At 36.8% G+C, this 16,751-nt stretch overlaps 1 protein-coding gene across 12 annotated transcripts in view; it reads right to left on the bottom strand.

The window, feature by feature from the left end:
* Positions 1-13,907, bottom strand: part of LOC110099205 (nudix hydrolase 26, chloroplastic) — a 76,883-nt gene extending 62,976 nt beyond the window's left edge. For 3 of the 12 annotated variants that reach the window (XR_003701412.1, XM_028696619.1, XM_028696620.1), the window contains exons 1-2: positions 13,665-13,905; positions 13,529-13,579 (exon numbers count right to left, since the gene is read on the bottom strand). Coding sequence is in view for 10 of the 12 variants with exons in the window: in XM_028696619.1 (XP_028552452.1) it covers positions 13,529-13,579; positions 13,665-13,730 (117 nt within the window). In the remaining 2 variants the exon portion in view is untranslated. Of the gene's footprint in view, positions 1-13,528; positions 13,580-13,664 lie in introns of all 12 variants that reach the window. The other 9 variants (XM_028696621.1, XM_028696624.1, XM_028696626.1 and 6 more) reach the window with 7 other exon arrangements.
* Positions 13,908-16,751: the final 2,844 nt, after the last annotated feature.

The following is a 16,751-nucleotide window of genomic DNA, read 5'->3' as shown; positions in this document are numbered from 1 at the left end:
TCCAGTCACTGATGAACAGGGTGTTCAGGTAGTACCTCCGGAAGTTTGTTTTGGTGTTTTTTAATAATATACTAGTGTACCACAAAACTGAGGGAGAGCATCTGGAGCACTTGAAGACGGTCTTGGGAGTCCTATAGGAACATCAGCTAAAGGTTGATCTAAAGATGTGTTGTTTTGCCCAGACCAGTGTAGAATATCTGAAGCATTGTGTCCACAGAAGGGGTGGCAGTAGATCAGTCAAAGATTGAGGCTATACTGAGGTGGCCCTTACTTAAGAATCTGAAGGAGTTGAGAGGATTCTTAGGACTGACGGGATACTACAAGAGGTTTGTCAAAGGGCATGGCACTATAGCTTGGCCACTAACAGAGCAGCTGAAGAAAGATGAGTTTGTATGGGGATAAGCGGCCACAACAACATTTGAGAGACTAAAGAAGGCGATGACTATTATACCAGTCTTAGCTTTACCAGACTTCACTCAGGCATTCATATTAGAGACAGATGCTTCAGTTTACAGATTGAGGGAAGTACTCATGTAGAATCGTCGACCCATTACCTACTTCAGCTAGGCGTTGACAGCCAGAGCTAGGCTGAAATCCATCTATGAGCGGGAGTTGATGGCCATCATCTTAGCCATCCAGAAGTGGCGACCCTACCTGTTAGGTCAGCATTTCATTGTCAGAACTCATAACCGATCAAAGAAGCCTGAATTACTTGTTGGAGTAACGGATAGTGACCGAGGAGCATCAGAGGTGGCTGTCCAAATTGTTGGGATATGATTTCGAGATCCAGTACAGGCCATGAGTGGAGAACAAGGAAGCAGATGCCTTGTCTAAATGTGTGGGGGAGCTGCAGAAGATGGCAGTATCGATTCCTATGATGCTAGATTAGGAGGCCATCAGGGAGGAGAGTGCTCAGGATTAGGAGTTTGGAAAAATTATGACAAATTTTTATTGAGGGAAGGGGGTAGCCATCAAGGTACTCACTGGATGAGGAGAGACTTCTATATCAGGGGAGATTTGTGATGCCTAGGACATTAGTCCACATTCCACACTTACTGGAGGAGTTTCATGAGAGTGCAGTTGGGGGTCACTCCGGGGTGTAGAAGACCTACAGGAGGCTAACCTCGAAGCTGTACTGGACGGTGATGCATAAAGATGTGAAGGAGATGGTGGCCATATGTGAAGTCTGTCAGAAGAACAAGTATTTAGCCATGTCACCATAAGGGCTACTACAGCCATTGGCTTTACCAGAACGCATATGGGAGGAGGTATCTATGGACTTCATAGATGGGTTGCCCCGTTCAGAAGGTTTCATAGTGATCTTGGAAGTAGCGGATAGATTGAACAAGTATGCTCACTTCATTCCCTTACAACATCCCTACACGACAGTAACAGTAGCATCAACCTTCATCAAAGAGGTAGTTAGACTGCATGGGGTACCAGAGGCAATAGTATCCGACAGGGATAAGGTTTCCTAGACCATTTTTGAAAAGAACAATTAAGATTGCAGGGAACCGTTTTGAAAAGGAGCACCGCCTACCACCCATAGACAAATGGCCAAACAAAATTGGTCAACAGAAGCTTAGAGACCTACCTCAGATGCTTTGTGTAGGAGACACCCAGGTTTTGGGTCAAGTGACTATCATGGGCTGAGTATTGCTACAACACCTCTTATCATTCTGCTTCTCAAATGACCCCATTCAAGGTGTTGTATAGAAGAGATCCTGCTCAATTGGTACACTTTGGGAATAGCAGCACTCCAATTTCTTCAGTAGAGGAGTACTTAGAGAAGAGGGGCAGAGTGTTAGAAGAATTGAAATGGCATTTGCTGAGAGCTCAGCAAATCATGAAGAAACAGATTGACGGGCATAAAAGAGACATCCAGTTTAAGGTAGAGGAAAATGTGTTTTTGAAGCTCAGACCGTATAGGTAGAAATAAGTCGCTAGCAGAAGAAATGAAAAGCTTACCCCAAGATACTTTGGGTCATATGAAGTATTGGAGAAGATTAGAGCAATTGCATATCGCCTGAAGCTACCATCGATGGCAACTATACACTATGTTTTTCATGTATCCCCATTAAAAAGGGCAATTTGAGATTATGCAGCTAGCTCGGAGTTACCGGTGACACTCATGGAGGAGTTAGAGATGATTTTGGAACCCTTACAACTGGCCAGAGGGAGGATGGAGCTAAAGAAGTACTGATCAAGTAGAAAATCCTTCCGGACTACGATGCCACCTGGGAACCTGATGAGAGGATGAAACATCAGTTTCCTAGTTTTCACCTTAAGACAAGGTGGTTCTTTGGGAGCGGGGTATTGTTACGAGGGTTATCCCCAAACCAACCAAACCGGCCCAAGAGAGGCCGGTTCAGTTTTACAGGAAGCGGGCTAAGATGCCTCCTTAAGTTCGCCCAAGGCTGTGGGCCCCCTAGGCCAGCAAGTAGAGAGAGAGAGTGCGGCTAATGCATAAGAGAATTTGAATTTGGTTTATGTTAGGAAGTTTTTTATTAGAAAAAAATTGTATTTAAAGAACATGAGAAGCTAGAGTTAGGGCATGCATGATTTGAGTTTGTTCTCTTGGAGCCTTCTTGGTGTCTTAGGCTCTAGATCCACAATCTAGAGATTGAGCGAGACAATCCTCTCGAATTGAGGATCAATTGTATCTTGCTTGGAGTTTATTTTGCATTGATTCTACTATTGCAATCTATCATTCTTAGATTGATTTCATCCCGATTTTTCTTATTTTCTCGCTATTTTGACCAATTATTGCTATAGTTGCTTGCGAACTAAGTATTTCCTCTTGGATTACTTGTGAACTCAAGTATTTCCTTTCACGATGTTGGCTACATAAACTCACTTGGAATAATGTTACAATCTTTACAATTTAAATGATTTATTTTTCTTATAAGAAAATAATCAATCTGAATTTTACTATATTCATTCTTATAAGTGATAAAATGCTCATCTATTTTCTTAAATGTATTAGCAATTACAAAATCATAAGTTAGAGCAAAATCTAATATAGTATTACCACCTTCATTGGTCACTCCAAACCCATAGCCACTATGAATACTTTTAAAATTATCAACGTCTCTATCAACATGTCCATTTAAATCTACTCCAATAAAAAAATCTTTTAAGAGGAATCTTTTGAATTAATTTTTCTAAGTCATTCCAAAATTTTAATTTTAAACACATTCAAACATACTTTAGGAGCATAAGCACTTATAATATTAATAATCTTAGCATCAATAATAATCTTCAAATTAATAATTTTATCTCTAATTCTATCAATTTTTATAATATTATCTTCAAAACTCTTATATATAATCACATCTACATCATTTTTAGTATGAATTCTAATAAAATACAAAAGTTTAAACCCTAAACTATCAATCTCCTTAGCCTTTTCTCCCACCCATTTAGTTTCCTAAATGCATAGAATATTTATCTCCTATGAATCATAATATCAATTAATTCAATTAATTTGCCTGTAAGGGAACCTACATTCCACAGTCCTAACCTAATTTTAGTTTTATAGACTAATTTCTTTGCCCACATCCACCCATGATGTGGGAACCCTTGTCTTTTTAACACTACATCCGGGCATCAATACAGCAGCCCTTGCACACTTCTCACTGTATTCAGGCCATATAGCGCGTCGCTTCCAGGGAACGCCCTAACATTAACACAATTTATTAAAATATTCATGTCATGATTATTCGACAAATTTTATGCTAGCTGTCGACAACCTAACGCAACCCTCCACTTTTTTATCCAGGGCTTGGGACCTAACAAGGGCAGTGCTACCCATTTGAACTCTGCCTTATAAAATTGAAATCTAAGTAATCTTTAGCAAGTTTTGGTGTAAGTTTTGGCAAGTCAATAATATCCTTGGGAATTTTTTGAGATTATTAGCAGGGAATGTTCATAATTTCAATTCCCAAGCTTCCTCTTGACTTAGCAAAACTTATGTGTATAAGCTAAAGCCAACAACTTCAATCAGGAAAAAAAAAAGTAATTTAGTGTCAAGCAACTTCCACAATATCTTCCAAAAAATAAAAGACAATCTCACATCCCTATTTGAGACAATTGTGAATTATAGGCCACACAATTTCACTTCCTCCCTAAAGAAATAACCTGGTCACATGTGATGTATTATTTGTCCCTAAGCAAGACAAGAAATGGGTCATCTTTGACAATCAACCTACCACCACAAATATACTATCATGCCCTCTTGTATCCTTGGTAATCCTAGTATAAAATCCATTGATAATCCTCCCAATATCTACAATAAATGGCCAATGCAATGTATCTCTCAGACCCTTGTTTAGCTGTTTTAGCTTGTTTGTAAGTGTAATGATTGGCCATTAGCTTTGGGAAATCCCTATTCAATGAGAGCCGATAAAATCTAGTCTTGATCAATCATATGGTCGTGTCCTTACTAAAGTGGCACGCTATGCCGCCAGAATGTAGCTCAGAGATGACAAAATTCTCCAAGGAATGATCTAAAGATGCATAGTTGATTTCCTAATGCTAGAGGTTTGAAAATTTGTCAAGATGCACAAGATAGATAGCATGAAATCAGGGCATATAGAGTAATCTTCATTAGTTATATCGAAACCCCGTATTGATGCTCTAAAGAATACAATACTAATGTCATACTAGAAAAAGCAGCAGCAGGTTCATTCTCTTTTCTAGGCTTAGGTTTTAGGACATATTAATAACCTTGTAAGAATTCCATCTGCTTGGCATGTACGTGATTAAGCTTCCTTTAGTTGTTTATAAACCTTAAGGCACCTTTCTCTAAGTTAAGACAAACACCTTATGTAATAGATAACACCTCAATGCTTTAATGATTGAGTAAGGACATAGAATTATTTGTCATAAGTAGAATACTTTTATTTTGCATCATTCAATTTCTCACTAAACAAGGCGACAGGATGATTTTCTTGGCTTAGGATACCATCTATACAAACCCCTGATGCATCACAAAGGACTTTTCCTTTTTAAAATCAAGAACCTTAAGCATTAGTACAGATGTCATAAGGAACTTAACCTATCCTAAAGCATTTTATGTAGTAGGAATCCAAAAAAAACTTCTCCTACTTCGAGATGTCTATAATAGGACTAACAATAGTACTAAAATTCTAAATAAACTCATTCCCTCTATCAACTCTACAACCAAATATTTTTTTTTTTGGCTATTTGTCCATTATTGTCAGTACATGTTATCATGGATGTTAAGTCCCCAAAAGTGCTAAGGTACTAGTGACCTAAATAGCTCCTTGCCTATAGGTTAGTGATTGTTCATGTAATTTCATATCATGACGTCAAAAAGACAATACTTAACCCTAAGCATCTCCTCTATCTGCTCAAGTGAGATTGGCTCTTAGTCTTTGCAACTTTGCCAAAATATTAATCCAAATCATTGCATGACCAACTAATTTCATCTTAGCAAAGATGAAACCTTTGATAGTCATCCAGCCTATTATCAACTAAATAACTCAACCAATTGTACTACCCAATCCAAAGATTTATTAGGATCATACACACCATCACAAGAAGGTGCTTCAACTTTAATCCTCCTTGCAGGAACAGTAAATTTTTCAGCATACTTATTAAGGTGTTCTCCTCTACCGTCATTCATTTTAAAAGATGGCCTTCCAAGGGGCTATTCTTTCATAAGATTTACGCAAGGATCATCATACTTTGAATTAGGGTGAATAGATTATGCAAGTACAAGAGGTGGTTGGTTGGCTTTTGTGTTTGCATCGCCAAAACATTCACACGAGTTCCCAACTCCTGTATTCTGTCTCTAATATCATATAATTGGGCTCGAACCTACTCTACAAATTCTTCGTATCTTAAATCACTCTCATAGAACAAAGTATTCATAACATCTACCATCATAGTGATTCCTTCAACTTAATCCATTGAGATTAACTTGGGTATCATGAATTACAAGAAACATGCTCACAAGATGCTAAAAAATTTATCCTTTTTTCAAAGATTCAATCAAAAGACATTTTAAATGCATGCCAAGTTTAGTTTATGCAAAGGTGTATGGCATAAATGTCAACATAATTTTTAAGTCGTTTGCACTTTAACATAAAATTCTTGCAATGTAAGCCTCCTACAATAAATTACAAATTAATACAAAATAATATAAAATAGGCTTTTATGTGTCACGACCCGGCCCGGTTAGCTCGTAAGTGCAAGGCGGGAACGGAGATCGAACAGTAGGAAATAAAAACTTTCGCATTTCAATATATAAAACATCTTTAAATCATAAGAAAGAGCCACTAAAATAAAACCAAGAGGAAATTTTTTTCTTTCTTTCTATTCATTCAACAACACATCAACATAGTAATTCAAACATAAGGTTTCCAAAATATGAAAGGTGTCCAAAAGCATTTCCTTACATATCATCTCTAATCCTTCTATCACAGAACATCAAAAATAAAAAGACAAAACATGTCGTAAGTTGTCTCCCTACGACGGTACGTAAGGGGAGGTCTATCTGCTCTCCTAAAATTGTGTCTCATAAGTAGGGTGAGTCACAACTCAGTAGATGTAAATGACATTCAAATAAATTTAGATACAAGGGAAGAAACTACAACATGTTTTTATATCTCAATAAAAGAATAATCAATATATTACAACATTTGTCTAAGGTGAAACATGTCTTTACTTCAACCTTTAAGTTCTCATTCTTTGCATAACCTTTCAATTCTTCCCCTTTAATCATTCATACCTCAAATGAAAACCTCATATGCATATAACATAAAGATGTTATAATATCTTAATATGTAACACTTGTCTCGGAAGTATCATTTGTACTAATCAGGTACATAAAAATTGGACATTCCTTTACCATTTGGTTCAAAAGAACCTCATTTACCATTTGGCTCAAAAGAGCCCCATTACTATTGCTCAAAAGAGCTCTTTTACCATTGATACTTCCGCGTCAACATGCACATGCACATAATTCTTACATATTCATAAAAGAGGCTTATGTAAACTATTCAAGCGTATATTTTCATATGGAAATACATATTTGCTATACTCAAATGTATATTTGCATGTAAAGAGAGGCATGTGTAGTACATGTAAAGGATGAAGCATGAGATTCATCATTGAATTCTAATATTACATAAAAAGGACTTTGCTTTTACATCAAGTGATCATGAGCTTTTATAAAGAAACATGCTAGTCATAATGATATCATAAAAAGCATAAAAAGAAATATCATTTCTAAGTATTTGCATGTAAAAAGATTTTCTAAATTTAAAAGAAGTCAATTTCACCTACCTCATCAACAATGCGATCTGTCAAAAGTCCTTACGACCCTTTCCTCTTACACAATCAAAATCTTCAAAAGACAAACATAAGATGCAAACATAATTTTTCTCCCTCTCAAACCTTTAAAAAACCCTAGATTATAAACATGTAACTATTTCATACACCAAGCTTTGATTTTCTATAAAACCCCTCTCTCAAACTATGTTAATTTCATTTTTTACACACTCAAAAGGGTTTTCATTATTTTGGATAACCCTAACTATTTGAGCATGAAAAATGTCTCCTAAAATAATCTAGCTTCACAAAAAAACTTCATAACATGAATTAAAAACTTTCCTACAAAGACATTTTGAAAGAAAATCAAAATCGGATAAAACCCTAAATTTTAAAACCCACATGTTTCATGAAATCAGCTCATATTTGGGTTTAAAAACATCCCCCTACCCTCCCCTATCTTTATCTTAAAGAAAACTTGCATTTTCTCAAAACCCTAGTTTTCTTCCGTTAAAGAAAACTCAAAGAAAAGAAGTGGAAACTCTTGCAAACAACTTACCTTAGCCTTCCCTTAGTTTTCCCTACAAGTTCCTCCACGAATGGCCCCTGGAAACCGCCGCCCGAAGCCTCCCCGCCTCCTTGCCCGTTCGCCCTTTCTTTCTCTCTCGGTTTTAGGTTTCGGCCGAACGAACAAATGGGGACCGAATGAACGAACAAATAGGGATCGAATTTCTAAGAGGGATGAGGGCTAGTTTTAATTACATAATGACATAAATGCCCTCACTTAAACCATATTTTCTTTAGTATTGACTAAGGGTATTTTAGGTATTATCTCTCAAATTAAGAGAAATTAAATATAAGTTTTATATATCAATTCACTCCAAATTTTGTACACAATTTTATAAAATTTATTGCGTCGAATTCCGACGACTTTGAATTTTTCACTTAAAACTCGTCGCGACGCATCGAAAAGCGTGCAGGGTCTCAAGTGACAGTTCGCGGGTTTTACATTATGTATAGGCTAACATTCAAAATGGGTTTCTATGTTGAATGTGGAGCATACCCTTACCAATGTTTTCTCTCAATATAGGGTTACAATATATATTCTCATATAGGAAATTGGCAAAACTTTATAATTGGAGGCTTTTTATTTTTTTAAAGTAGTTGGAAGCAATAAGTTGGAGATAATGACACATATCATAGGCTTACCAACAATATGTATTAATATCCTATTTTCTTTTTTATTTTACTAAATCATAATAAAAGAAATTAACCAAGATCAAAAGTTAAAAATTACCCAATACTACAGATAAAAAATACCAATGGTTCAAGCTCCAAAGCTCCTTGCACTATCTTGCCATAGTCCAAGTTTTTTCTCTGATACTAGAATTGACAGCCTCAGAATGTTGATGATAAAAAGGCTCTAGATTGTTGTGGTGCGATGTTTCCAATGTTGTCAAACCCCTTGGTGTACAGATAGTGGCGTATCGGTTTCATGAAGAGAAGAAGTGGTCAATCAACCCTTAGTTGGGATCAAAATTTTAGAACACCTAGTCTTAGGTTTAAAAATTAGGATTTAGCATTATGGGTGGATTTAAGTGATGGGAAGGATTTGGGAGGTTAGATGTATGTATGGAGATTAGTTATGGAGTAAATGGAAAGATTCTCTAGCATTTGGGGGCTTAGGATTGAGATAGATAGCTTGGTCGAGAGCTCTTGAGAGGGTGGGAGTTGTGGGTTGTTTGAAAGCTATGGAAACTAGGGATGATCAGGAAGGGTGGTAGGAATGTAGGAGATGATGAAGATGAGGAGGTGATAGAGATAGGGATACAGATCAATCAGCAAAGAGGAGCAATTATCACCAAGAAGAGCCAAGGGTCAACTACCAAGCTAAAATAAAAAAAGGGGTCAACTGCCAAGCTACCTCCCCAAGATAATAACACCTCCATTTTTTTAATCAATCAAAGTTAAATTTCATTCATTCAAGCATATATTTATTATCTCGTTCATAAAATTAAAATTCAAAGAAAACAAAAAATAAAAGACAAGGGGACAAGAAGAAAGGAAGACAGGGAATTGAAATCAATCCTCCACTTCAGAAAAAAAAAACTTGAAATCAAAAATCCACTCAAGTCTTGACCAGCCATGCTATCTTTTTAATCAGTCCAACAACTATTAAAATAAAAGAAATATAAATCTAAATCTTTCCATATGGGTTAAAGTTTGAAAGTTCAAAATTTAGGCTAAATTTTTAAATCCAGCCTTTAATATAAAACTAAAATTTTCATATCAAGGTCCTTCATAGATGATTAAGATTTTTTGTAAAATGATGATCTCCTAGCCCTTGATTTCTTATATGTTTGATCCATTGATCATAATCCTGATATTCTACATCAATGACTTCATTGAGCCCCTTCAAAGCTCATCAAAGTTCTTACCAAATATTCGACCAACATTTGCCAGAAAAGCTAAGTCTCACCGTTATTTTCTCTTCTTCTCTTCATCCCACCTTATGTAATTAATTAACTCAAAATTTTCATCCTGGATGTAACATCTGATTGTATTTGACCCCTCTTTATTTCCTTTCTACTCAACACTCTCAAGAATGCTCCCTGAAGACTGTATGATACCTCCATTGTATTCAAATAACAATCTAAAGCATATTGCCACTATGTTGCCTTGAACATGGATGCAGGTCTAAATACTGAATCACAATAAATCATTGCCTCATCTTCACATATTGTTTTCTTTCTAGGTCTCCTAGTAGAATAGCCACAATGTAATATTTTCTCCTTATCTCAAATGAACCTCTAGTCTTGTTTTGATTCTCTTGAGAAAGCAAGTTTCCACTATTAACACCATCCATATATGATTATTGAGAGAAATTTTTCAATTATAAAAGCAGGGGGAATTATAATATATTATTTTGGAAGTCATCTTCAATAATTTTATGAGCTCTTTGATTGTTGAAGCTCGTAAGGAATCTAAGAAAACTATTTGTGATGCAAAAAGATTAGCTTTTAATGATTTATATAATAGATTAAATACTAAGGAGGAAGAAAGATATATGTATAAGTTAGTCAAATAAAGAGATACGAGTACTAAAAATTTAGTTCAAGCGAAGTGTTTTAAGGATGAAAATCAAAAAGTACTTTTCTTAGAAGATGATATTCAACAAAGGTGGATGAAAAATTTTGCTAAACTTTTTAATGAAGATTGTGAAAATACGATTGACTTTAGTGACTTTATCACCCTAAATGAAAATAAAGTTTTTTATTTTTATCGGCGTATTAGTAAAATCAAAGTTAGAGAGACTTTAAAGAATATGAAGTGTGGAAAAGCTCTTGGACCTGATGATATTCCAATAGATGTGGAAATGCTTAGGAGATGAAGAAATTTCTTGGCATACTAAATTTTTTAATACTATTTTGAAAACTAAAAAGATGTCAGATGAGTGGAGAATGAGCGTGTTAATTCCTATTTTTAAGAATAAAGGTGATGCACAGGAGTGTGCGAATTATAGAGGAATTAAGTTAATGTGTCATACTTTAAAACTATGGGAGCGAGTTATAGAGCGTAGGTTAAGATGTAATACTAATGTTTCTCAAAATCAAATTGGATTCATGTCGGGTAGGTCTACTATGGAAGTCATACATTTATTGAGAGGTTTGATGGAGAAATATAGAGAAAATAAGGAGGATCTGCATATGATATTTATTGATTTAGAGAAAGCATATGATAAAGTTTCAAGAGAAGTGCTATGGAGAGTCCTTGAAAAGAAAGGAGTTAATAACGCTTATATTCAAATCATTAAAAATATGTATGCATGAGCTATTACTTGTGTTCAAACACAATGTGGTTTGACTAAGTATTTTCCTATTTCAGTTGGATTACATCAAGGATCAGCCTTAAGTTTGTCTTTTTGCTTTAGTCATGGATGTTCTCACTAGACATTTGCAAGAGGATGTACCTTGGTGTATACTTTTTGCTGATGATATTCTTCTTGTCGATAAGACTAGAGATGGAGTTGAAGATAAACTTGAATTATGGAGGTCAACCTTAGAGTCTAAAGGTTTTCGCTTGAGTAAATCTAAAACTGAATATATTGAGTGTAATTTTAGTAGCAATAGACCTAGTGAGGGGATTGTGACTTTGTGCGTTCATGTCATTAATAAGAGTACATGTTTTAGATATCTTGGATCTATTGTTCACAGTGATGGTTAAATAGATAGGGATATTATCAGCAGAATTCAAGTTGGATGGTTGAAGTGGAGGAATGCTTCGGGCTTGTTGTGTGATAGAAAAATCCCCCTCAAACTTAAGGGAAAATTCTATAAGATGGTGGTGAGACCTGCAATGCTTTATGGTGACGAATGTTGGCCATTAAAAGAGATGCATAATACTAAGTTAAGTGTTGCAGAGATGAGGATGCTTAGGTGGATGAGTGGTTTTACCCTTAGACATAGGATAACAAAATGAGCATATACGTGAAAAGGTTGGAGTAGCTCCAATGGAAGATAAGATTAGAGATAGTAGCCTTAGATGGTTTGGCCACATTAAAAGGAGGCCTTCCGACGACCCTGTTAGGAAAGTCGATATATTAGATTTGACTTATGTTAAGAAAGGTAGAGGTAGACCTAAAAATACTTGGTTAGAATATATTAGAAATGATCTTTCTTCATTAGATTTAAATGAGAATTTGACTTTTAACATGACACAATGGCGAAAAAGGATTCATGTAGCCGACCCCATCTAGTGGGACAAAGGCTTCATGTTGTTGTTGTTTGATTGTTGAAGCATAACAATCATGGTCCTCCTTGGCCTATGCATTCACCATTGCAAAGCTTCACATCCATGAGCTCGGCTCCATTTACCTCCATCACTTATAAAGACACCCCCAATTCACGACCACAGCTCTCCAAATAAGTCCAACCAAGAATAGTTTATATTAACAAAATTAAAGTCAAATGGTGGATAGAGGACATGCTCTGACAATTATAAAACTCATCACACTATCAAAAAATATCATTATTGAAGGGCATCTAACTTGCATATTCAACAAGAATATGTAGTCTTGACATCAGTATTTAATATATTACGAATTTATCTAAACATTGGTTGTGAGATTCATAGAAGGATGGTGATCATAAGAGTAAGTGACAAAACAAGTATAGTACACTCAATTGAAAAACCTTTATTTCTTCTTATATTTGACCTAATAAAATAATTATATTGGGAGCTCTTAACTTTGGATGTTTGGCTCCTAGGCATTGCTCTCTTAATGGCGGCTGGGATTCCTAGGTTACAAAAAGTCCTGATTGTAAAGGTAGGTGTGCTCCATAACACAATGAAGGCATTAGATCATGAAGGGTTTGAACGCTTCTCCCCAAAACTTCACCTCTCAGGTAATAATAGATTGGTAGATGATTAGGTGTGCCTGCTCATTATTGAATGTAAAGGCACAAAATGGAGGTGATTGTATAGTACTAGCAGAATGACTATCAAGGCAAAGTGGGTGTCAATTGGCTAAGGTTGTAGTGGCAAAAAGAAGAGTAATTATTGTACTTCTTCTCTATTAGCAAGGCATGGCCATGTGTCAATCATTGGTAGTCCTACAGCCATTCCCAAACAATGATCTGAAAGAACTACGGACAGAGTAGTTCTAAAAGGATGCAAAAAAATTGTACAGCACGGTTATTTAAAAGAAGACAGCACATATCACTCTCCATGGAATAGTCAGAGACTCTTGTTGGCATTGGTCCTCACTTTCATGTATCGGTTTCTTGGACGCCATTACCGTGACATTCTTGATTATTAGATCCATGTGCTCTCCAGATTTTCCCTTTCAGGCGGTGTCGGACTCTAACCCCTTTAGACCCGATTTGCAGTCTGAGGCCGCCTACATCCTCCTCATACTGATGTGCTAATAGGATCAGTAAATAGGCACATTTACATGGAGATTGATGCATCTCGAAAGGAGGCTTACAGCTTACATGTTGTTGCCCTCGACCCAAAGAGAAATCATTCAACCTTTATACAGATGCCCAGCTAAATTTCAGTAATATACAATTACCCTACCGCCATAATGAAAATGCCAAATAGCCCACTCCATTTTAAAGAAAAGATAATATTAGAACTAAGACAAGGTCAGATAACAACTGGAAAAATCGCATAAAAATCATAAATAGGGTAGTGTTAAAGACTTAGACCAGGAGGAAAAAATAAAAACCTGAGGCATTTGCCAAGAATCAGGGATATCAAGCCGTGAAGCTGAAAAGATCTGCACAAAAACATTTGCCGAAATTAGATAGAAACATAAAGATGAGGTATTGAAGTGGAGGAAAACTTAGCGACAATCATCAGACCTTCTTAGACGAATTTATGAGACATATGCCAACGTTCTTTCGGTAGCCCGCGGGAGGTGCTTCCATGGAAGAGTAGAAGAGAAGATGAAATTGCTTCTGTGGAGTTGGCAAACGGAGGAGGATTGACAGGGCAGTGTAGCACGTATTTACTCAGAGTCGGATAGCTGGACAGACGGAATGGCAAGGGACGACACAAATAGATCATCGATCCCTTTAAGCGACGCCGGCTTCTTGAATAGAAATTATTACTTCAGAGTTTTGAATGCATATCCTAAATGTACTAGTATAATTTTTTTGACATTAAATGCATGCGGATAAAAATTTAAAATTAAAAATTTATATTATGAATATTTTAATAAAATTATTATTCTAAAAAATATTAAATTTATCAATATTTTTTAATTTACTTAAGATTTAGATATTTCTGTTAAAATCATACTAGAGAAAATATATTAACAATTCAATTTTAAAAAATATATATATTTTCTCTATAGAATTAATAATACAATAAAATCAATCATTTAATATTTAGATAAAAAAGCTCAATATAAATATGATATTATAGTATTATATTGATATATTAAACTAAAACGATTAAATAGATAAAAAATTTATCTTAAAATTATATGTGCAGCAATAATTTTTAAAGTTAGAAAGAAAATAATAAAAATGCACAATCACTAAGTCCACCATTTTAGGATTTTACAATATAATCAAATTTGGTAAAAATTCAAAATTAATAACTAATATAATATAATTATATTTATAATATATGAAATATGGAAAGAATAGAATCCAAATTATAATTAGCAATAGTACCAAACAAAAATTTGCTAGAATTTGCTAAAATTTGTGATATAAAAATAATCTTTAGAAGATAAAAATAATATCTTAAATAGTATTTGTTGCGTCAAGGAATATTCGCGACAATAGAGAAAAATAAAATTTAGCGTCTTAGCATTGTACGAAGATCCAGCACGCAAGCAGAAAGAGAGAGATTAAGACACCCGATCTTTTTTACGTGGAAAACCCGAAGAGGGAAAAATCACGGGGCCTCTCCCAGGTGAAAATATTCCACTAAATTTGAGTGAATTACAAGGGTTGACCCATCCCTCGATTTAGAGGTGGTCAAATTATAGTAATTTGAAGAGCTAGTCAAAGGACCGATGACAGTCAGACAAAAATTTGATGGGTTTTACGCAAAAGTTTGGCTGATAAGAAACGATTCGATGAAGGTCTGAAGGTGAACGGCGGCCGAGCGATGGCCCGGCGATGACCGGCTGATGCCCAACGACGGTTGGCGGTCGGACGGTGGTTAGGCGATGGTCGGCAGCCGGGCGGTGGTCCGATGAAGGTCGGGAAGAAGTCCGGTGGCGGTCGGGCGGTAGTCTGGCGGTGGCGGCGTCCGGGTGGTGGTTCGACAAAGGTCAGGCTGAAGTCCGGATGCGGTTGGCGATCGGGCTGAAGTCCGACGGCTGTCGGCGACCGAGCGGTGGTCCGGTGGCGGTCGGCAGCCGGGCGATGGTCTGACGAAGGTCGACTAAAGTCCGGCAACAGTCGAGGGCCGGGCAGTGGTCCGACGAAGGTCGGGCAGAAGTCCGGTGGCAGTCGGTCGGTGGTCTGGCGATGGTCGGTGGCCAGGCAGTCGTCCGACGAAGGTCGAGCTAAAGTACAACTACGGTCGGCGGCGGGCAGTGGTCCGACGGCGATCGGCAGCCGAGCAGTGGTCCGATGAAGGTCGGGCTGAAGTCTAGCAGTGGTAGGCGGCCAGGCTGAAGTTGGGCGGCAGTCGGCGACCGGGCGGTGGTCCGACGAAGGTCGCGTTGAAGTCCGGCGGCTATCGGCGGCCGGGAGGTGGTCCAGCGGTGGTCGGCAGCCGGGCAATGGTCCGATGTAGGTCGGGCTAAAGTATGACTGCAGTCGGCGGCCAGGCGGTGGTCCGACGAAGGCTGTCGGCGGCCAGACGGTGTGCTAGAGCGCTTGAAGCTTCAGAGCTTTCCCTAATCTCCAGCCAAGGTTCCTCTCATGTAGAGAGTGGGGGTCTATTTATAGATTTTCATGAGTGGCACACCCCGTAAATCTAGAGAAGATCCGGGTCAGGTTCAGAGTGCTCCATCGGATGGCTCGTATTGATTCCCCCGATCGTAGAGAGTTTTCAACTGTTTAAGTTCCTTAACAGTGTCGGAATCAGAGATCTTGGGCTCGTTGGATTCGTCTCGTCAAGACGCTCGATTTGACTATAAGCATGCCATATTTGGATATCATTTCATTATCCAAATAATGCTTTAACCCTTCCAAATGTGGTTCAGGCCCCCGATTCGGACCCATTTGGGCTTGGGTTGGACCAATTTTTGTGTTATTTGGTTCGTCCCTTTGAGATGTTCAATTTGATTATAATTTTGCTGAAATTTGAATCTAGATTATCCCAAATCTGATTTTGAAAATTTCCAATTTGAATATGCCTCGAGATTCGTGCTCAATCAAGACAATTTTTGATGACGTATCAATATTCAACATGTGTACAAATGAAAAATATGAATTTATAAATCCAATGAAAAGAGAATGATGTAGAATCTAGTGCCAAAAGGTTCGAATGATTTTAACAACACTATTTCCACTACAAAATTACATGAATTAAATTTGGATCAAATTACTAATTGTGAAAGAATCAAGTCATAAATTATAAAACACCCAACCTTCGTAACCTTTCTAAGCAAATTCCTATTGTGAATCCCTCATGAATATCCATAACCTGAAAATAATTGAATATTCTTACTAATTAAAAACCATAATCACATTAAGTCATTATTTTTAATATAATAGTTCAAGCACTTACCAAAAATATAGTAATCTCATTGAGTGCCTTTTTTATGAACCCATGGCATACCATAACATCCATTGAGATTACCTGAAATAGCATAACAATAAATAAGGAACAAATCATAAACTATAAAGTTGGAATTCATGTTGGACCTACAAATCAATCTTTACCTATACACTTGCCACTCAAATGGAGGGCCAAAATTGCAGCCTTTGCTATCATGATGCTCAAACTTCAAGGCTACCTATAAATGATAAACAAAAATT

Source organism: Dendrobium catenatum, unplaced genomic scaffold (genome assembly GCF_001605985.2).
Source record: "Dendrobium catenatum unplaced genomic scaffold, ASM160598v2 fragScaff_scaffold_789, whole genome shotgun sequence".
In the NCBI taxonomy this organism is placed as follows: domain Eukaryota; kingdom Viridiplantae; phylum Streptophyta; class Magnoliopsida; order Asparagales; family Orchidaceae; genus Dendrobium; species Dendrobium catenatum.
The sequence above is the reverse complement of the archived record's forward strand: the minus strand, read 5'-3'. Positions and strand labels throughout refer to the sequence as shown.